Consider the following 22,648-nt stretch of genomic DNA (forward strand, 5'->3'; position numbering starts at 1 on the left):
GTTCGCTGTTAGCGTCTCCTATGTAAAGTAATGGGCAGAGTTGGCTGTTAGCCTTTCCTATGTAAAGTAATGGGCAGAGTTAGCTGTTAGCGACTCCTATGTAAACTAATGGGCAGAGTTAGCTGTTAGTGACTCCTATGTAAACTAATGGGCAGAGTTAGCTGTTAGCCTCTCGTATGTAAACTAATGGGCAGAGTTAGCTATTAGCGACTCCTATGTAAACTAATGGGCAGAGTTAGCTGTTAGCCTCTCCTATGTAAGCTAATGGGCAGAGTTAGCGTGTTAGCCTCTCCTATGTAAGCTAATGGGCAGAGTTAGCTGTTAGCCTCTCCTATGTAAACTAATGGGCAGAGTTAGCTGTTAGCCTCTCCTATGTAAACTAATGGGCAGAGTTAGCTGTTAGCGTCTCCTATGTAAACTAATAGGCAGAGTTAGCTGTTAGCCTCTCCTATGTAAGCTAATGGGCAGAGTTAGCTGTTAGCCTCTCCTATGTAAACTAACGTGCAGAGTTAGCATGTTTGCCTCTTCTATGTAAACTAATGGGCAGAGTTAGCATGTTAGCCTCTCCTCTGTGTCTCCAGCCAGAGAACCTCCTGCTGGCCTCAAAGTCAAAAGGAGCGGCAGTGAAACTGGCCGACTTTGGCCTCGCCATCGAGGTGGAGGGAGACCAGCAGGCCTGGTTTGGTAAGACGTCACTGATACTGTAGGACTGCTGCAGTAATACTTTTACTTCCAATTTATTTTATTTAATTTAAAAGAAGTTTTCATTTATCTGTTTTATTTTATGGGATTCTATTTAATTTACTTTATTTCGTCTTATTATTTCTTTTTATTTTTTTATTACTTATTCATTTATTTATATTTATAAAATAATACTTTATGTTTTGTATATAAATTTACATCATTTTATATATATTTTTACATTTTATTTTACATTTATTTAGTTATGCTACACATTAATTATATTTTATCCTTTCCTTCTGTTTTATTTTATCTCAGTCTACTGAATTGTACTTTTTAATTAATTTTGTTTTATTTTATTTTTTTTACTCATTTTAATTTTAACACTAGTCTAGTTATTTTTTTCTGTAGTTTATTAAACATGTCCTTTGTTTTATTCTTATTTTATTTTATTTCATATATTTTTGTCTGCAGTTTATTTTTATTTTATTTAAATTAATTCTTTCATCACTTTTACTTTGTTTTTATATTTTACTTAATTTTATTTTACATTATTTTTATTTCACTGTAATTTGCTTTATTTTAATGAACTTTGTTTCTCGTTTTATTTTATTTTATTTATTTATTTTCATTCACAACACCTCAGCAAGCACCTAGTAACCTGTGCATCCTCTGTGCATTTGTTTCCAGGCTTTGCGGGGACTCCAGGTTACCTGTCCCCAGAGGTGTTGAGGAAGGATCCATACGGCAAAGCAGTCGACCTTTGGGCCTGTGGTCAGATTCTACTACTGTTTCCTTGTTTCCTTGATTCTTCTCCTTGTCTCCTTGTATCCTCTCTCAGGTGTGTCTGTTTGCGTCTCACAGGTGTGATTCTCTACATCTTATTGGTCGGTTACCCTCCTTTCTGGGATGAAGATCAACATCGTCTCTACCAGCAGATCAAAGCTGGAGCTTATGATGTAGGTAACATGGCCCTGTACCTCTGTCACATGACCCTGTACCTCTGTCACATGACCCTGCACTTCTGTCACATGACCCTGTACCTCTGTCACATGGCCCTGCACCTCTGTCACATGACCCTGCACCTCTGTCACATGACCCTGCACCTCTGTCACATGACCCTGCACCTCTGTCACATGGCCCTGCACCTCTGTCACATGACCCTGCACCTCTGTCACATGACCCTGTACCTCTGTCACATGGCCCTGCACCTCTGTCACATGGCCCTGTACCTCTGTCACATGACCCTGCACCTCTGTCACATGACCCTGCACCTCTGTCACATGGCCCTGTACCTCTGTCACATGACCCTGCACTTCTGTCACATGACCCTGCACCTCTGTCACATGACCCTGCACCTCTGTCACATGGCCCTGCACCTCTGTCACATGACCCTGTACCTCTGTCACATGACCCTGTACCACTGTCACATGACCCTGCACCTCTGTCACGAGTCTGCACCTCTGTCACATGAGTCTGCACCTCTGTCACATGACCCTGCACCTCTGTCACATGACCCTGCACCTCTGTCACATGACCCTGTACCTCTGTCACATGACCCTGCACCTCTGTCACATGACCCTGTACCACTGTCACATGACCCTGCACCTCTGTCACATGAGTCTGCACCTCTGTCACATGAGTCTGCACCTCTGTCACATGACCCTGCACCTCTGTCACATGACCCTGTACCTCTGTCACATGACCCTGTACCACTGTCACATGACCCTGCACCTCTGTCACATGAGTCTGCACCTCTGTCACATGACCCTGCACCTCTGTCACATGACCCTGCACCTCTGTCACATGACCCTGTACCTCTGTCACATGAGTCTGTATCTCTGTCACATGACCCTGCACCTCTGTCACATGACCCTGCACCTCTGTCACATGACCCTGTACCTCTGTCACATGACCCTGCGCCTCTGTCACATGACCTTGCACCTCTGTCACATGACCCTGCGCCTCTGTCACATGACCCTGCGCCTCTGTCACATGACCCTGCACCTCTGTCACATGACCCTGCACCTCTGTCACATGACCCTGCGCCTCTGTCACATGACCCTGCACCTCTGTCACATGACCCTGCATGTCCTCAGTTGACTGTTTACCTATAGTTTCATGACGAGCTCAGTAATTGGCCAGTGGTGTGTTGAGGTAGGGGTGTGACTAAACATATGCTCACTTTGACTCCTTTGTCCCCCTCCTGTCCTCTTCTCCTCCTACCCCTCTGCTGTCTTCCTCTTCTCCTCTCCTCCTGTCTTCCTCTTCTCCTGTCCTTCTGTCCTCCTCTCCTTCTGTCCTCCTGTCTTCCTCTCCTCCTGTCCTCCTCTCCTCATGTCCTCCTCCTGTCCTCCTGTAGTTTCCGTCCCCAGAGTGGGACACGGTGACCCCTGAAGCCAAAGACCTCATTAATAAGATGTTGACCATTAACCCGTCCAAACGGATCACAGCAGCCGAGGCGCTCAAACATCCCTGGATCTCTGTGAGCTGCACTCTCATACACACTCAGCACATTTACATGTTTATCACCATGACGATGAGGATGATGATGATGATGATGTCTTCCTCACAGCATCGCTCCACAGTGGCGTCCTGTATGCACAGACAGGAAACAGTCGAGTGTCTGAAGAAGTTCAACGCCAGGAGGAAACTAAAGGTAGGTCAGAGGTCACTGCTAGTGTCAGAGCAATGCTCTGTAACACACATAGCCATTCTGTTATTCAGAGCGCCACACTGTCAGAGCGCCACACTGTCAGAGCGCCACACTTTCAGAGCAGAGCACCACACTCTCAGAGCAGAGCGCCACACTCTCAGAACAGAGCGCCATACTCTCAGAGCAGAGCGCCACACTCTCAGAGCGCCACACTCTCAGGGCAGACCACCACACTCTCAGAGCACCACACTCTCAGACCACCACACTCTCAGAGCACCACACTCTCAGAGCGCCACACTCTCAGAGCGCCACACTCTCAGAGCAGAGCGCCACACTCTCAGAACAGAGCGCCATACTCTCAGAGCAGAGCGCCACACTCTCAGAGCGCCACACTCTCAGAACAGAGCGCCATACTCTCAGAGCAGAGCGCCACACTCTCAGAACAGAGCGCCACACTCTCAGAGCAGAGCGCCATACTCAGAGCGCCACACTCTCAAAGCAGAGCACCACACTCTCAGGGCAGAGCGCCACACTCTCAGAGTAGAGCACCACACTCTCAGTGCGTCACACTCTCAAAGCAGAGCACCACACTCTCAGAGAGCCACACTCTCAGAGTAGAGCACCACACTCTCAGAGCAGAGCACCACACTCTCAGAGAGCCACACTCTCAGAGTAGAGCACCACACTCTCAGAGCGCCACACTCTCAGAGAGCCACACTCTCAGAGCGCCACACTCTCAGAACAGAGCGCCATACTCTCAGAGCAGAGCGCCATACTCTCAGAGAGCCACACTCTCAGAGCAGAGCACCACACTCTCAGAGAGCCACACTCTCAGAGAGCCACACTCTCAGAGCACCACACTCTCAGAACAGAGCGCCATACTCTCAGAGCAGAGCACCACACTCTCAGAGAGCCACACTCTCAGAGAGCCACACTCTCAGAGCAGAGCACCACACTCTCAGAGAGCCACACTCTCAGAGAGCCACACTCTCAGAGCAGAGCACCACACTCTCAGAGAGCCACACTCTCAGAGTAGAGCACCACACTCTCAGAGCGCCACACTCTCAGAGAGCCACACTCTCAGAGTAGAGCACCACACTCTCAGAGCGCCACACTCTCAGAACAGAGCGCCATACTCTCAGAGCAGAGCGCCACACTCTCAGAACAGAGCGCCATACTCTCAGAGCAGAGCGCCACACTCTCAGAGTAGAGCACCACACTCTCAGAACAGAGCGCCATACTCTCAGAGCAGAGCGCCACACTCTCAGAACAGAGCGCCATACTCTCAGAGCAGAGCGCCACACTCTCAGAGTAGAGCACCACACTCTCAGAACAGAGCGCCATACTCTCAGAGCAGAGCGCCACACTCTCAGAGAGCCACACTCTCAGAACAGAGCGCCATACTCTCAGAGCAGAGCGCCACACTCTCAGAGCAGAGCGCCACACTCTCAGAACAGAGCGCCATACTCTCAGAGCGCCACACTCTCAGAGCGCCACACTCTCAAAGCAGAGCACCACACTCTCAGGGCAGAGCGCCACACTCTCAGAGTAGAGCACCACACTCTCAGAGCGCCACACTCTCAGAGCGCCACACTCTCAAAGCAGAGCACCACACTCTCAGAGAGCCACACTCTCAGAGTAGAGCACCACACTCTCAGAGCGCCACACTCTCAGAGAGCCACACTCTCAGAGTAGAGCACCACACTCTCAGAGCGCCACACTCTCAGAGAGCCACACTCTCAGAGCACCACACTCTCAGAACAGAGCGCCATACTCTCAGAGCAGAGCGCCATACTCTCAGAGCGCCACACTCTCAAAGCAGAGCACCACACTCTCAGAGAGCCACACTCTCAGAGCAGAGCACCACACTCTTAGAGCGCCACACTCTCAGAGAGCCACACTCTCAGAGAGCCACACTCTCAGAGTAGAGCACCACACTCTCAGAGAGCCACACTCTCAGAGTAGAGCACCACACTCTCAGAGAGCCACACTCTCAGAGAGCCACACTCTCAGAAAGCCACACTCTCAGAGTAGAGCACCACACTCTCAGAGCGCCACACTCTCAGAGAGCCACACTCTCAGAGTAGAGCACCACACTCTCAGAGCGCCACACTCTCAGAACAGAGCGCCATACTCTCAGAGCAGAGCGCCACACTCTCAGAGCGCCACACTCTCAGAACAGAGCGCCATACTCTCAGAGCAGAGCACCACACTCTCAGAGAGCCACACTCTCAGAGAGCCACACTCTCAGAGCAGAGCACCACACTCTCAGAGAGCCACACTCTCAGAGAGCCACACTCTCAGAGAGCCACACTCTCAGAGTAGAGCACCACACTCTCAGAGAGCCACACTCTCAGAACAGAGCGCCATACTCTCAGAGCAGAGCGCCACACTCTCAGAGCAGAGCGCCACACTCTCAGAACAGAGCGCCATACTCTCAGAGCGCCACACTCTCAGAGCGCCACACTCTCAAAGCAGAGCACCACACTCTCAGGGCAGAGCGCCACACTCTCAGAGTAGAGCACCACACTCTCAGAGCGCCACACTCTCAGAGCGCCACACTCTCAAAGCAGAGCACCACACTCTCAGAGCGCCACACTCTCAGAACAGAGCGCCATACTCTCAGAGCAGAGCACCACACTCTCAGAGAGCCACACTCTCAGAGAGCCACACTCTCAGAGCAGAGCACCACACTCTCAGAGAGCCACACTCTCAGAGAGCCACACTCTCAGAGTAGAGCACCACACTCTCAGAGCGCCACACTCTCAGAACAGAGCGCCATACTCTCAGAGCAGAGCGCCACACTCTCAGAACAGAGCGCCATACTCTCAGAGCAGAGTGCCACACTCTCAGAGTAGAGCACCACACTCTCAGAACAGAGCGCCATACTCTCAGAGCAGAGCGCCACACTCTCAGAACAGAGCGCCATACTCTCAGAGCAGAGCGCCACACTCTCAGAGTAGAGCACCACACTCTCAGAACAGAGCGCCATACTCTCAGAGCAGAGCGCCACACTCTCAGAGAGCCACACTCTCAGAACAGAGCGCCATACTCTCAGAGCAGAGCGCCACACTCTCAGAGCAGAGCGCCACACTCTCAGAACAGAGCGCCATACTCTCAGAGCGCCACACTCTCAGAGCGCCACACTCTCAAAGCAGAGCACCACACTCTCAGGGCAGAGCGCCACACTCTCAGAGTAGAGCACCACACTCTCAGAGCGCCACACTCTCAGAGCGCCACACTCTCAAAGCAGAGCACCACACTCTCAGAGAGCCACACTCTCAGAGTAGAGCACCACACTCTCAGAGCGCCACACTCTCAGAGAGCCACACTCTCAGAGCACCACACTCTCAGAACAGAGCGCCATACTCTCAGAGCGCCACACTCTCAAAGCAGAGCACCACACTCTCAGAGAGCCACACTCTCAGAGCAGAGCACCACACTCTTAGAGCGCCACACTCTCAGAGAGCCACACTCTCAGAGAGCCACACTCTCAGAGTAGAGCACCACACTCTCAGAGAGCCACACTCTCAGAGAGCCACACTCTCAGAGCACCACACTCTCAGAACAGAGCGCCATACTCTCAGAGCAGAGCGCCATACTCTCAGAGCGCCACACTCTCAAAGCAGAGCACCACACTCTCAGAGAGCCACACTCTCAGAGCAGAGCACCACACTCTTAGAGCGCCACACTCTCAGAGAGCCACACTCTCAGAGAGCCACACTCTCAGAGTAGAGCACCACACTCTCAGAGAGCCACACTCTCAGAGAGCCACACTCTCAGAGTAGAGCACCACACTCTCAGAGAGCCACACTCTCAGAGTAGAGCACCACACTCTCAGAGAGCCACACTCTCAGAGAGCCACACTCTCAGAAAGCCACACTCTCAGAGTAGAGCACCACACTCTCAGAGCGCCACACTCTCAGAGAGCCACACTCTCAGAGTAGAGCACCACACTCTCAGAGCGCCACACTCTCAGAACAGAGCGCCATACTCTCAGAGCAGAGCGCCACACTCTCAGAGCGCCACACTCTCAGAACAGAGCGCCATACTCTCAGAGCAGAGCACCACACTCTCAGAGAGCCACACTCTCAGAGAGCCACACTCTCAGAGCAGAGCACCACACTCTCAGAGAGCCACACTCTCAGAGAGCCACACTCTCAGAGAGCCACACTCTCAGAGTAGAGCACCACACTCTCAGAGCGCCACACTCTCAGAGAGCCACACTCTCAGAGTAGAGCACCACACTCTCAGAGCGCCACACTCTCAGAACAGAGCGCCATACTCTCAGAGCAAAGCGCCACACTCTCAGAACAGAGCGCCATACTCTCAGAGCAGAGCGCCACACTCTCAGAGTAGAGCACCACACTCTCAGAACAGAGCGCCATACTCTCAGAGCAGAGCGCCACACTCTCAGAACAGAGCGCCATACTCTCAGAGCAGAGCGCCACACTCTCAGAGTAGAGCACCACACTCTCAGAACAGAGCGCCATACTCTCAGAGCAGAGCGCCACACTCTCAGAGAGCCACACTCTCAGAACAGAGCGCCATACTCTCAGAGCAGAGCGCCACACTCTCAGAGCAGAGTGCCACACTCTCAGAACAGAGCGCCATACTCTCAGAGCGCCACACTCTCAGAGCGCCACACTCTCAAAGCAGAGCACCACACTCTCAGGGCAGAGCGCCACACTCTCAGAGTAGAGCACCACACTCTCAGAGCGCCACACTCTCAGAGCGCCACACTCTCAAAGCAGAGCACCACACTCTCAGAGAGCCACACTCTCAGAGTAGAGCACCACACTCTCAGAGCGCCACACTCTCAGAGAGCCACACTCTCAGAGTAGAGCACCACACTCTCAGAGCGCCACACTCTCAGAGAGCCACACTCTCAGAGCACCACACTCTCAGAACAGAGCGCCATACTCTCAGAGCGCCACACTCTCAAAGCAGAGCACCACACTCTCAGAGAGCCACACTCTCAGAGCAGAGCACCACACTCTTAGAGCGCCACACTCTCAGAGAGCCACACTCTCAGAGAGCCACACTCTCAGAGTAGAGCACCACACTCTCAGAGAGCCACACTCTCAGAGAGCCACACTCTCAGAGTAGAGCACCACACTCTCAGAGAGCCACACTCTCAGAGTAGAGCACCACACTCTCAGAGAGCCACACTCTCAGAGAGCCACACTCTCAGAGAGCCACACTCTCAGAGTAGAGCACCACACTCTCAGAGCGCCACACTCTCAGAACAGAGCGCCATACTCTCAGAGCAGAGCGCCACACTCTCAGAGAGCCACACTCTCAGAGTAGAGCACCACACTCTCAGAGCGCCACACTCTCAGAGAGCCACACTCTCAGAGCGCCACACTCTCAGAACAGAGCGCCATACTCTCAGAGCAGAGCGCCATACTCTCAGAGAGCCACACTCTCAGAGCAGAGCACCACACTCTCAGAGAGCCACACTCTCAGAGAGCCACACTCTCAGAGCACCACACTCTCAGAACAGAGCGCCATACTCTCAGAGCAGAGCACCACACTCTCAGAGAGCCACACTCTCAGAGAGCCACACTCTCAGAGCAGAGCACCACACTCTCAGAGAGCCACACTCTCAGAGAGCCACACTCTCAGAGCAGAGCACCACACTCTCAGAGAGCCACACTCTCAGAGTAGAGCACCACACTCTCAGAGCGCCACACTCTCAGAGAGCCACACTCTCAGAGTAGAGCACCACACTCTCAGAGCGCCACACTCTCAGAACAGAGCGCCATACTCTCAGAGCAGAGCGCCACACTCTCAGAACAGAGCGCCATACTCTCAGAGCAGAGCGCCACACTCTCAGAGTAGAGCACCACACTCTCAGAACAGAGCGCCATACTCTCAGAGCAGAGCGCCACACTCTCAGAACAGAGCGCCATACTCTCAGAGCAGAGCGCCACACTCTCAGAGTAGAGCACCACACTCTCAGAACAGAGCGCCATACTCTCAGAGCAGAGCGCCACACTCTCAGAGAGCCACACTCTCAGAACAGAGCGCCATACTCTCAGAGCAGAGCGCCACACTCTCAGAGCAGAGCGCCACACTCTCAGAACAGAGCGCCATACTCTCAGAGCGCCACACTCTCAGAGCGCCACACTCTCAAAGCAGAGCACCACACTCTCAGGGCAGAGCGCCACACTCTCAGAGTAGAGCACCACACTCTCAGAGCGCCACACTCTCAGAGCGCCACACTCTCAAAGCAGAGCACCACACTCTCAGAGAGCCACACTCTCAGAGTAGAGCACCACACTCTCAGAGCGCCACACTCTCAGAGAGCCACACTCTCAGAGTAGAGCACCACACTCTCAGAGCGCCACACTCTCAGAGAGCCACACTCTCAGAGCACCACACTCTCAGAACAGAGCGCCATACTCTCAGAGCAGAGCGCCATACTCTCAGAGCGCCACACTCTCAAAGCAGAGCACCACACTCTCAGAGAGCCACACTCTCAGAGCAGAGCACCACACTCTTAGAGCGCCACACTCTCAGAGAGCCACACTCTCAGAGAGCCACACTCTCAGAGTAGAGCACCACACTCTCAGAGAGCCACACTCTCAGAGTAGAGCACCACACTCTCAGAGAGCCACACTCTCAGAGAGCCACACTCTCAGAGCGCCACACTCTCAGAGAGCCACACTCTCAGAGTAGAGCACCACACTCTCAGAACAGAGCGCCATACTCTCAGAGCAGAGCGCCACACTCTCAGAGCGCCACACTCTCAGAACAGAGCGCCATACTCTCAGAGCAGAGCACCACACTCTCAGAGAGCCACACTCTCAGAGAGCCACACTCTCAGAGCAGAGCACCACACTCTCAGAGAGCCACACTCTCAGAGAGCCACACTCTCAGAGCAGAGCACCACACTCTCAGAGAGCCACACTCTCAGAGTAGAGCACCACACTCTCAGAGCGCCACACTCTCAGAGAGCCACACTCTCAGAGTAGAGCACCACACTCTCAGAGCGCCACACTCTCAGAACAGAGCGCCATACTCTCAGAGCAGAGCGCCACACTCTCAGAACAGAGCGCCATACTCTCAGAGCAGAGCGCAACACTCTCAGAGTAGAGCACCACACTCTCAGAACAGAGCGCCATACTCTCAGAGCAGAGCGCCACACTCTCAGAACAGAGCGCCATACTCTCAGAGCAGAGCGCCACACTCTCAGAGTAGAGCACCACACTCTCAGAACAGAGCGCCATACTCTCAGAGCAGAGCGCCACACTCTCAGAGAGCCACACTCTCAGAACAGAGCGCCATACTCTCAGAGCAGAGCGCCACACTCTCAGAGCAGAGCGCCACACTCTCAGAACAGAGCGCCATACTCTCAGAGCGCCACACTCTCAAAGCAGAGCACCACACTCTCAGGGCAGAGCGCCATACTCTCAGAGCGCCACACTCTCAAAGCAGAGCACCACACTCTCAGGGCAGAGCGCCACACTCTCAGAGTAGAGCACCACACTCTCAGAGCGCCACACTCTCAGAGCGCCACACTCTCAAAGCAGAGCACCACACTCTCAGAGAGCCACACTCTCAGAGTAGAGCACCACACTCTCAGAGCGCCACACTCTCAGAGAGCCACACTCTCAGAGTAGAGCACCACACTCTCAGAGCGCCACACTCTCAGAGAGCCACACTCTCAGAGCACCACACTCTCAGAACAGAGCGCCATACTCTCAGAGCAGAGCGCCATACTCTCAGAGCGCCACACTCTCAAAGCAGAGCACCACACTCTCAGAGAGCCACACTCTCAGAGCAGAGCACCACACTCTTAGAGCGCCACACTCTCAGAGAGCCACACTCTCAGAGAGCCACACTCTCAGAGTAGAGCACCACACTCTCAGAGAGCCACACTCTCAGAGAGCCACACTCTCAGAGTAGAGCACCACACTCTCAGAGAGCCACACTCTCAGAGTAGAGCACCACACTCTCAGAGAGCCACACTCTCAGAGAGCCACACTCTCAGAGTAGAGCACCACACTCTCAGAGCGCCACACTCTCAGAGAGCCACACTCTCAGAGAGCCACACTCTCAGAGTAGAGCACCACACTCTCAGAGCGCCACACTCTCAGAACAGAGCGCCATACTCTCAGAGCAGAGCGCCACACTCTCAGAGCGCCACACTCTCAGAACAGAGCGCCATACTCTCAGAGCAGAGCACCACACTCTCAGAGAGCCACACTCTCAGAGAGCCACACTCTCAGAGCAGAGCACCACACTCTCAGAGAGCCACACTCTCAGAGAGCCACACTCTCAGAGCAGAGCACCACACTCTCAGAGAGCCACACTCTCAGAGTAGAGCACCACACTCTCAGAGCGCCACACTCTCAGAGAGCCACACTCTCAGAGAGCCACACTCTCAGAGTAGAGCACCACACTCTCAGAGCGCCACACTCTCAGAACAGAGCGCCATACTCTCAGAGCAGAGCGCCAACCTCTCAGAACAGAGCGCCATACTCTCAGAGCAGAGCGCCACACTCTCAGAGCAGAGCGCCACACTCTCAGAACAGAGCGCCATACTCTCAGAGCGCCACACTCTCAGAGCGCCACACTCTCAAAGCAGAGCACCACACTCTCAGGGCAGAGCGCCACACTCTCAGAGTAGAGCACCACACTCTCAGAGCGCCACACTCTCAGAGCGCCACACTCTCAAAGCAGAGCACCACACTCTCAGAGAGCCACACTCTCAGAGTAGAGCACCACACTCTCAGAGCGCCACACTCTCAGAGAGCCACACTCTCAGAGTAGAGCACCACACTCTCAGAGCGCCACACTCTCAGAGAGCCACACTCTCAGAGCGCCACACTCTCAGAACAGAGCGCCATACTCTCAGAGCAGAGCGCCACACTCTCAGAGCAGAGTGCCACACTCTCAGAACAGAGCGCCATACTCTCAGAGCAGAGCGCCATACTCTCAGAGCGCCACACTCTCAGAGCAGAGCACCACACTCTCAGGGCAGAGCGCCACACTCTCAGAGTAGAGCACCACACTCTCAGAGTGCCACACTCTCAGAGCGCCACATTCTCAGAGCACCACACTCTCAAAGCAGAGCACCACACTCTCAGGGCAGAGCGCCACACTCTCAGAGTAGAGCACCACACTCTCAGAGCGCCACACTCTCAGAGCAGAGTTCCACACTCTCAGGGCGCCACACTCTCAGAGCGCCACACTCTCAGAGTAGAGCACCACACTCTCAGAGCGCCACACTCTCAGAGCGCCACACTCTCAGAGTAGAGTGCCACACTCTCAGAGCGCCACACTCTCAGAGCGCCACACTCTCAGAGCAGAGTGCCACACTCTCAGAGCAGAGTGCCACACTCTCAGAGCGCCACACTCTCAGAGTGCCACACTCTCAGAGCGCCACACTCTCAGAGCGCCACACTCTCAGAGTAGAGCACCACACTCTCAGAGTGCCACACTCTCAGAGCAGAGTGCCACACTCTCAGAGCACCACACTCTCAGGGCGCCACACTCTCAGAGCGCCACACTCTCAGAGCAGAGTGCCACACTCTCAGAGCGCCACACTCTCAGAGTGCCACACTCTCAGAGCGCCACACTCTCAGAGCGCCACACTCTCAGAGCAGAGTGCCACACTCTCAGAGCAGAGTGCCACACTCTCAGAGTAGAGCGCCACACTCTCAGAGCGCCACACTCTCAGAGTGCCACACTCTCAGAGCGCCACACTCTCAGAGCGCCACACTCTCAGAGTAGAGCACCACACTCTCAGAGTGCCACACTCTCAGAGCAGAGTGCCACACTCTCAGAGCACCACACTCTCAGGGCGCCACACTCTCAGAGCGCCACACTCTCAGAGCAGAGTGCCACACTCTCAGAGCGCCACACTCTCAGAGTGCCACACTCTCAGAGCGCCACACTCTCAGAGCGCCACACTCTCAGAGTAGAGCACCACACTCTCAGAGTGCAACACTCTCAGGGCGCCACACTCTCAGAGCGCCACACTCTCAGAGTAGAGCACCACACTCTCAGAGTGCAACACTCTCAGAGCGCCACACTCTCAGAGCAGAGTGCCACACTCTCAGAGCGCCACACTCTCAGAGCAGAGTGCCACACTCTCAGAGCGCCACACTCTCAGAGCGCCACACTCTCAGAGCAGAGCGCCACACTCTCAGAGCGCCACACTCTCAGAGCAGAGCGCCACACTCTCAGAGCGCCACACTCTCAGAGCAGTGTGCCACACTCTCAGAGCAGAGCGCCACACTCTCAGAGCGCCACACTCTCAGAGCGCCACACTCTCAGAGCAGAGCGCCACACTCTCAGAGCAGAGCGCCACACTCTCAGAGCGCCACACTCTCAGAGCAGAGCGCCACACTCTCAGAGCGCCACACTCTCAGAGCAGAGCGCCACACTCTCAGAGCGCCACACTCACTGTGAGTGTTGGAGCGACTCTCTGTGACAAACTGCTGAGCGCTGTTGGAATGTACCTTCTTCCCTCCCTCTCTTCCTTGCTTTACTTTCCCGTCCTTTCATTCCCCTGCTTCCTTCCTCTCTTACCTTGTTCTTCTTTTCCTTCTTCTGTCCTTTCCATATTCATCCTCCCCACCTTCTTCCTTTCTTCCTGCCTTCCTCCCTCTATTCTTTCCTTCCTCCTTTTATTCTTCCCATACTTTATCCTTTACCTTCTTTCCTCCTTTGCTTCTTTCCTTCTTTTCTCTGCCCCTTCTTCTCTTCCTTCCTTCCTTCCTTCTGTCTTATCCTCCCCTCTTTCCTTTCCCTCTTTTCTTTCCTTCCTTTCTTTTCCCTCCTCCCTGCCTTCTCTCCTTGTCTCCTTTCCTTCAGGGAGCCATCCTGACCACCATGTTGGCCACCAGGAATTTCTCTGGTAAGTTTCCAGCTGCTGTCGAGTCTCATTGTGTTTGACCTTTGACCTGTTGGTGTCACAGTAGCAGACACAGAGACTAACCAATCAGCTGCCCGCTTACACACAATTAACAGGTTAACACTGTGTGTGTGTGTGTGTGTGTGTGTGTGTCAGCAGCAGCTGTCATAAAGTTTCAAACACACTCAGGAACCACTGAGCTAAAAATAGACTGGAAATCACCGACAGAGGCAGACAGACAGACACACAGACAGACAGACAGATAGATGATTAAAACGTGTTTGTTAATATAAAACATTGATCTGATTAATGAGGTCAACGTAAACGAGTTATAAATGTGTCGTGAGTGTGAACACAGGAATGTGTCTTTGCTATTATCTCAAGTTGAACCTAAATTTGGCCTCCACTCTCTGCGGCTGTCTGTCTGTCTGTCTGTCTGTCTGTCTGTCTGTATGTATGCAACCATCCTACAACCGCTCTGCAGTCACACACAGAGACACACAGACACACAGACAGACACACAGACAGACAGACAGACAAACAGACAGACAGACACACAGACAGACACGCAGACAGTCAGACAGACAGACACACAGACAGACAGACAGTCAGACACACAGACAGACACACAGACAGACACACAGACAGTCAGACACACAGACACACAGACAGTCAGACAGACAGACACACAGACAGACACACAGACAGTCAGACACACAGACACACAGACAGTCAGACACACAGACACACAGACAGTCAGACAGACAGACACACAGACAGACACACAGACAGAGGACCAGCTGAAGTCAGACTCTTGGACAGGAAGCAGCTCTGTCTTCGTCAGGACTCTTGTCTTTTATTTGAAGTCATTTTATTTCCTCCGTCCTTCTTCAGTCAGATTGGACTGTAAAACCGTTTTAAAGTTGTTGTTTTATTTTGAAGTACTTCCTGTCAGTTTGCTGGGAGACATGTAGGCAGAGGTTACCATGCCATCTCTCCTCTTCTCTGCGTTCGTTCCTTTCTTTCTGACTCTGCTGCTTTTGTTTCTCTTCGTCCTCATCCCTCGATCAGGAGGAAAGAGTGGAAGCAACAAGAAGGCCGACGGAGTCAAGGTAAACTCCTCTTTGTTTAATTATTTATTTATTATTATTATTGTTGTTATTGTTATTATTTGTTATTGTTATTGTTTTTATTGTTATTATTATTATTGTTATTGTTATTATTATTATTGTTGCTCTTATTATTATTGTTATTATTATTGTTATTAGTATTATTATTATTGTTATTATTATTACTGACTATATATTAGTGACTATAACTTAGCACTGTCCTGTGTATCATCAGGTGTGTGTTGTCTCACAGTGTCATGTGACACACTCCGTTATAACACACACCCACATATTTGGAACATATTTGTTGCCGTTTGCGTGTGGGAATTATCAGTGTGTGACACAATAAAAGCACCCAGTGTGAGGGATGCGCACACTGTGTTTAAAGGGTTAATTTAGATTCACCAAAGTCACACAGTGACACAAACACACTAACAGATGGAGGCAGCAGTCGACCAGCAGCTCCATGTTCACTGATGTTAAATCACTGTTTTTCTCAATGGAGTCTGGTGACTGTGACGAGGCTCAAACAGGCTGACATTAAGGTAAAGCTGTGAACATAATCTAAATATATCAAACACTTAAACTAGACTTTTTTAGGTGGTTAAAATACGTCTTGTTGCTGACTCCGCCCACAGCAGGATGTCACTGAGCTTCATGTCAGACTCCACCAGCTGACTGACGTCTGCTGTAGGAAACACTCTGACTGTGGATCAGTGCCTCACACAACCACACTGCAAAACTCTCAACTGTCCCTTTAATTTTATTGATAACTTTACGTGACATTAGCAGGTTTGATTTTGTTTTGATTCTCCAACTCATTAGATAAGACCCGCCTTGTTGAGGTCTAACAGCCAATCAAATGCCGGCACTGACAGAGACTGTGGCTGAATGAGCTGATCTTTGTTGTTGTTGTAGGAATCATCTGAGAGCACAAACACCACCATCGAGGATGAAGATACCAGAGGTACACACACACACACACACACACACACACACACACACACACACACACAGTGATGATTGACAGGCCGATTCAAACAGAACTTGTTTCACTCTGTTTCCATCTTCACTGAGACACTCAGTATGTTTCCATGGTAACAGTGAAGTGTTTCTACAGTCCCAGCTGGACGAGGACATCTAACTGGCCTACTGTCCTTGTCCCAGTATACAAGCACGGGAGGGGAATCCATTTATTGAGCCAAGTATGTGCGACTCCTCTACGATAGGTGGAGATATGCCCCCTTTCAGCTTGTTAGTATTGGACCTTTTTCCTGTTGACCTATTGCGTCACAGACCAAACAATGGACAAACAAGTTAGCTACGGTTAGCTAGCAGCTAACTGCTACCATGGTGGACAACTTTACAGCTCTGTACATTTGGTGCATCCAAAAAGTCACGGCTCTGGATGTAGATTTCTCCATGTTGTTACCGGCTTCTTCTTCTCTTACACATTTAATGCTATTGGACTTCCGGGTCAAAGCCCGGGGCGGAAACTGTGGAGCATGCTCAGAGCGCCTCGGCCAGTTTGGGTCTGATTGACTGTATACATGCAGGAGTCACATGATCTGGGTGTGTTAGTCCCACTGTGACACATTCACTGCAGGACCATTTCACTCACACTGACATGTTTACAGAGATTTTAAATAAGTCCATTTCCTCTGATGTCATGGAAATGGACTGAGTGTTTTGCTCTAACTCACAAGAGACCAACATATCCGCCCGAGTGGCTCCACACCATTAACACGCCAGCGTACACCTGTGGTGCACTGAAAAGGCGGAGCTTGCTTGTTATGTGACAGTTGTCGGAGCTGTTTGGTGGATGGAGCAGAGCGAAGTAAAAATAAAATATGATATGAGACGATAATGAGCAGACATGCTGACGTAGAACAGCCTCGACAGCAGCAGGTCCTGATGCACCACCTGACAACAGCCTGATGACAGCATTGGTCCCGCCCATGGGGCTGATTGGCTGCCTGACTCCCACCACACTGCTATGTGTTGTTTTTTTAATTTTAACTGTGAAGCAGCTGTTTGACGTCACAATGTCAGACCAGAAGCTGTCAGCTTAAACTCAGTGGAGTGGGCAGATCCAAACGTCTAGACCCAGGAAATACAGACGTTTCAACTATGATAATAACCTGTCTGTCTGTCTGTCTGTCTGTCCATCAGTGAGAAAACAGGACATCATCAAAGTCACAGAGCAGCTCATCGAGGCGATCAGCAATGGAGACTTTGAGAGCTACACGTATGTAACACACTGATGAGGCTCTTATTGTGAAAGTCCCTTCCTGTTTAAAGATCCGACCACAACCAGAACGATAAAAATGACTGTAATTGTTTTAACTCAGGTGAACAGAGGAGTTGTCCTTGGTGCCACTGTTTACTACTAGAGATGCATGATATTGTATTTGTTGCCGATATGCTGATCTGTAATAACCGGTACAGATATCGATATATCCTCCTTTCTCCCTCCTGATGTCAGTGATCATCATCAAGTCTCTTCTGTAGTGAATTCACATATTATACACACAGACTGTGATGGTGACGGCCCATCAGCAGATGGAGACATGAAACACTGTTCAGTGCCTGTAAATTGTGCAAAATAAGAAAAGTCATGTTGGCCAATTCTGATCAGTCATTTTAAAGCCGATATCGGCCGATACTGATATGTCGATATTATCGTGCATCCTTTTTTACTCTGGGTGTAACAATCCATTGATCTTGATCAGTGTAACAACTTGATGATCAACTATTTAATATCATCAATGCAAAGTGAAAGTAATGATCTGTATCATCATCTTTAGTGTAAACCTTTATTTTGAAATTCTCTGTCACTGTGTCTCAAATCACAAACTTCTGTTAGCACACTTCCATGTAGTATACTATGTGCACTATGTTCTTATTGGCGTAGTGAGCGAATTTCGTTGTCTCAAACCAAACACGGCCGTTGTGCACTCACCGGAAATGATGACCGCAAATTAGCTAGTTAGCAAACTAGCATTAGCATTCGTTATCATTTGTGGTACCAAATCATTACAGACTGCTAAATTAACCCAATAAACACACTGCTGGCTTAAGGCTCATTTATGCTCAACGTTAAATACGGATCCGGATACAAACGCAGCCTTCTGTCCGTGCTCTGCGTTCATTTCCTCCGTATTTCTGCACGTTTCCATAAAGCTTATGGATACGGGCCAAACGGAGCAGTACCACCGGGAACCGTGGGGGCAGTGTTGCTGTCACTACCCGATACGTAGCTCTAGTGAGACACGAAGAAGAAATAACAATTCAGTTTCTCTCATCGTCAGTACTAGAGAAAAGAATTCTCCGTCCTCCAGTCACGATGTATTTAACGGCCTCACCGACCACCGCCTCCTACAACGCTGCCTCTGTTTTTGTCTTTTATGCAAGAGGCACATTATCAATATCTCCTCCACAGTCGCCATGTTTGTTTCTGAGTTTGTTGTTGTCATAAACTTTTGACTCTGGGCTGCCCCCTGGTGGATATATTGGTTAACACCCATGCCAACGTAAAGGGCGCATGGAAGTATGTGGGCAGTGACGGTAACATCGTTTGAAACAGACGTATACATTTTCGTACTTAAAGGGAGCATAAATGAGCCTTTATACCTGACAGCAGTATAGTGGTGCTTAGTGCAAAAAACACATGTATTTGTACAATGCAGCGACATTCACGGTCGCACAGTCCTCGGCCGCCATTTCCTGTGGTCCCTCCCCTTCCGCTACGTAGCCAAGATGGCAACCATTGAGGGCGAGAAGTGTCCATAGTTCCACACTCAACTTCTTGACCGTTTTAAGTGCACCATCCAGGTACTCATAGTGCACTGCATTTTCCATACCTCTCAGTGTGAACCATAGATATATATATACGTAGATGCCGCATTCAACGGCACTCCTCATTGGAGCGATACGTCAACGCAGCCGCCATCTTGCCCAGGTGGCGCCGCGCTGCCTAATGCATACATCTATTAAGGCAGGAGATTATTTATGATTAAAATCATCATTACTCGCTGAATTCTCAACCGATTTTCATGCGGTTTGGTTTGTTACAATTGTCAGACATGTAGTTATGATACAGGATACTTGGTTAAATACAAAATGCAGCTTTTCATACCAAAATATTTGATCTTATGTAGATAAAGTAACAGTAATAGTTCTACAACACATTTAAACTAAACTTTCCCCATGTAATAAATATTCTTTTTTTCTTACTAGATGTACAATGCCCACCATGATGTCATTTAATTATTAATTTTGATTATAAATGTTTATTCACATTTCACACAATGTGCAAAAAATAGTGTATCAGCAGGGCTGTGCCGAGCTGCAGTGTAGTTACACATTCTGATTAACAAATGTTGGTTTTGTACAAGTGAAAATAAATGACTTAGAGCTGCATGTTTACACAACATTTTGCTTTAATCTCATATGTATAACACCACAGTGCTCATGGGAGCCTGGACACAGAACTGTTTACATTATTAGGTCATATTTACAAAAATATAATACAGAAGGAGTCACTCTGTCCCTTAAACAGACAGTCTGCCCAGTCCTGTCGAAGTCCTCAGGTCTGAAGTGACAGCTGCAGATGACTGAGGAGTCACTCGGGACAAAGTCCTTTCTCCTCACTGCTGCTACCCATGCCCGTCTCCTATCTGTGTTTTTTGGGAAACTACACACAAAATAAGTGTGTCAGAAAAACGCAGTTCCACATAATTTGTAGTTACAATTCAGGCCACAAGTTAACTACTAATGTTATACTGCGTTATGTCAGGTTGGTGCCATGAAACAGATAGTTGACAATTTGGAATAACACATACGCCGACATAGCTGTTTGACAAAGCATCATAATTTTATAAGTAATATTATATAAATGTTAACCTTTTTTCTTTAAGTTGTGTGACATAGCGTTAGCTTAATTTGGCATTAGGACCAGATCAGGACAGTTACTTTACTTGATTAGCTTAAAAGAAGGATCACTTTTTGAGATATATATCTCATTAAACATGTTCGTAACAGTAAAATATTGTAAAACAACTTCTTACCTGTGGAATGTTATTCCCTTCTGCTTGGTTTTAACACTTCTTTCATTCGTACACCCAAATGCAGAGCAAAAATGTGGCATTTTTGCCGAGTCTGACACGGGTCTGAACCGGTCAGAGCACCTAGGCAAGATGGCGGCGGTATTGACGCAGCCCACAAGCCAGGGTGCAGCCTCTATGTGTAAATATCTATGAGTGTGAATGCACTTATGCACTCAAAATATTAAATGTAAGTACAGAAGTACGTGATTTGAGACACAGCATGTGCCGCTGTTAAACAGCCCCAGGCAGATAGTGACAAGCAGCCGAGAGAAAGATGATGAGGATAACGTCATTTACTCCGGAATACATCAGCAGAGTGAAAATATTTTACATTTCAGAGAAAATACGGCTCAACAGACACGTTGTATGTCAATGATGCCAATATGAGATAAAATATTACTAACCTCTCACTGCAGCAACATGAGTTAGCATGTTAGCATGTTAGCACTTTGTATTGTCGTCCACTGTAGATCAGTGTGGACACGTCATTATCGTTATCATGTGGACGATCATTTACAGACTAACGTTGATCACTGTAGCACTCTTATTGTGAAAAATCTGTCCTGACTGTAACTGTCTGTCCTCTCAGTAAAATGTGTGACCCGGCTGTGACGGCGTTCGAGCCCGAGGCGTTGGGGAATCTGGTTGAAGGCCTGGACTTCCACCGCTTTTATTTTGAAAACTGTGAGCTGAACTAAACTTCCTGTGTGACTGACGGTTTTGTTATGGTCGTATACGTTACTCTAACACGTGTCTGCTATGTCTGTGTGTCCTCAGTGTGGTCTAAGAACAGTAAACCGGTCCACACCACCATCCTGAACCCTCACATCCACCTGGTCGGGGACGAGGCCGCCTGCATTGCTTACATCAGAGTGACACAGTACATCGACGCCAACGGGACGCCTCGCACCGCCCAATCAGAGGAGACCAGGGTGTGGCACCGCCGCGACGGGAAGTGGCAGATCGTGCATTTCCACCGCTCAGGCTCCCCCTCCACGCTCAGCAAGTAAGAACAGGTCAGAGGTCAGTTTGATCACCATCAGACAGGTCAGAGGTCAGAGGACAGTTAAAACGAGAGACATCTCCCTGCAGAGCCAGAGAGTCGCCTTTTTAGACGTGCACATATGCGAGTCCCAGACTCTCAGCTGTACGTTTTACAGACGGAGACTGCTAAATATATATTTTAAATTGTCGCTGTAAAAATAACGTTAGCCTTGCGTTCACAATCGCTTGGAGGAGTGAGTTAGCATGTTAGCATGTTAGCACTTCCTGTTCCCTGGTGTTAACCCAAGCTGAGGAGACGTCAGTAAATACCCCACAGTCAATTTACAGCTTTATGTGTCTGTGACAAGATGAGACTACAGAATGCCATCACGTCAAACATGATGTTACAGCCTCGCTGTGGCGATGACGTTAGGTCATGTGACTGTGGTGTAGTTTGTTTACGGCCTAATGTAGCTTTTTATCTTACTGAGCAAAACCTGTCAGGATCAGAAATATTTGTTTGTCACCGAGTTTATTGTCCGCAATAATCCAAAATTCAGTAGAAAAATCCCGGATGCTGTTTGACGAGATAACCATGGCGACGCTAACTTCAGAAAAACATCATCCCTGCAACACACTATTGGCTCTACAAAAGTTTCCACTCACCTTCACAACATGTGGTTACGTTTAGCCAACACACACACGTGGTTACGTTTAGCCAACACACGCGCGTGGTTACGTTTAGCCAACACACACACGTGGTTACGTTTAGCCAACACACATGCGTGGTTACGTTTAGCCAACACACACACACGTGGTTACGTTTAGCCAACACACACACACGTGGTTACGTTTAGCCAACACACGCGCGTGGTTACGTTTAGCCAACACACACACGTGGTTACGTTTAGCCAACACACACACGTGGTTACGTTTAGCCAACACACACACACGTGGTTACGTTTAGCCAACACATACACACACATGGTTACGTTTAGCCAACACACACACACACGTGGTTACGTTTGGCCAACACACACACGTGGTTACGTTTAGCCAACACACACACGTGGTTATGTTTAGCCAACACACACACACGTGGTTACGTTTAGCCAACACACACACACACACGGTTACGTTTAGCCAACACACACACACACACACACACACACACGTGGTTACGTTTAGCCAACACACACACACACACACACACACACACGTGGTTACGTTTAGCCAACAC

General features: G+C 50.0%; 1 protein-coding gene across 4 annotated transcripts in view; it reads left to right on the plus strand.

The window, feature by feature from the left end:
* Positions 1 to 22,648, plus strand: part of camk2a (calcium/calmodulin-dependent protein kinase II alpha) — a 65,278-nt gene that overhangs the window by 35,699 nt on the left and 6,931 nt on the right. The window contains exons 7-17 of one of the 4 annotated variants that reach the window (XM_033639396.2): positions 582 to 684; positions 1,372 to 1,455; positions 1,546 to 1,640; positions 3,044 to 3,166; positions 3,257 to 3,340; positions 14,168 to 14,210; positions 15,279 to 15,319; positions 16,235 to 16,283; positions 17,489 to 17,564; positions 21,014 to 21,108; positions 21,202 to 21,440. In XM_033639396.2, the coding sequence (XP_033495287.1) occupies positions 582 to 684; positions 1,372 to 1,455; positions 1,546 to 1,640; positions 3,044 to 3,166; positions 3,257 to 3,340; positions 14,168 to 14,210; positions 15,279 to 15,319; positions 16,235 to 16,283; positions 17,489 to 17,564; positions 21,014 to 21,108; positions 21,202 to 21,434 (1,026 nt within the window). In that variant the 3' untranslated portion in view covers positions 21,435 to 21,440. Of the gene's footprint in view, positions 1 to 581; positions 685 to 1,371; positions 1,641 to 3,043; positions 3,167 to 3,256; positions 3,341 to 14,167; positions 14,211 to 15,278; positions 15,320 to 16,234; positions 16,284 to 17,488; positions 17,565 to 21,013; positions 21,109 to 21,201; positions 21,441 to 22,648 lie in introns of all 4 variants that reach the window. The other 3 variants (XM_033639403.2, XM_078172712.1, XM_078172711.1) reach the window with 3 other exon arrangements.

This window comes from Epinephelus lanceolatus, chromosome 11 (assembly GCF_041903045.1).
Source record: "Epinephelus lanceolatus isolate andai-2023 chromosome 11, ASM4190304v1, whole genome shotgun sequence".
NCBI lineage: Eukaryota > Metazoa > Chordata > Actinopteri > Perciformes > Serranidae > Epinephelus > Epinephelus lanceolatus.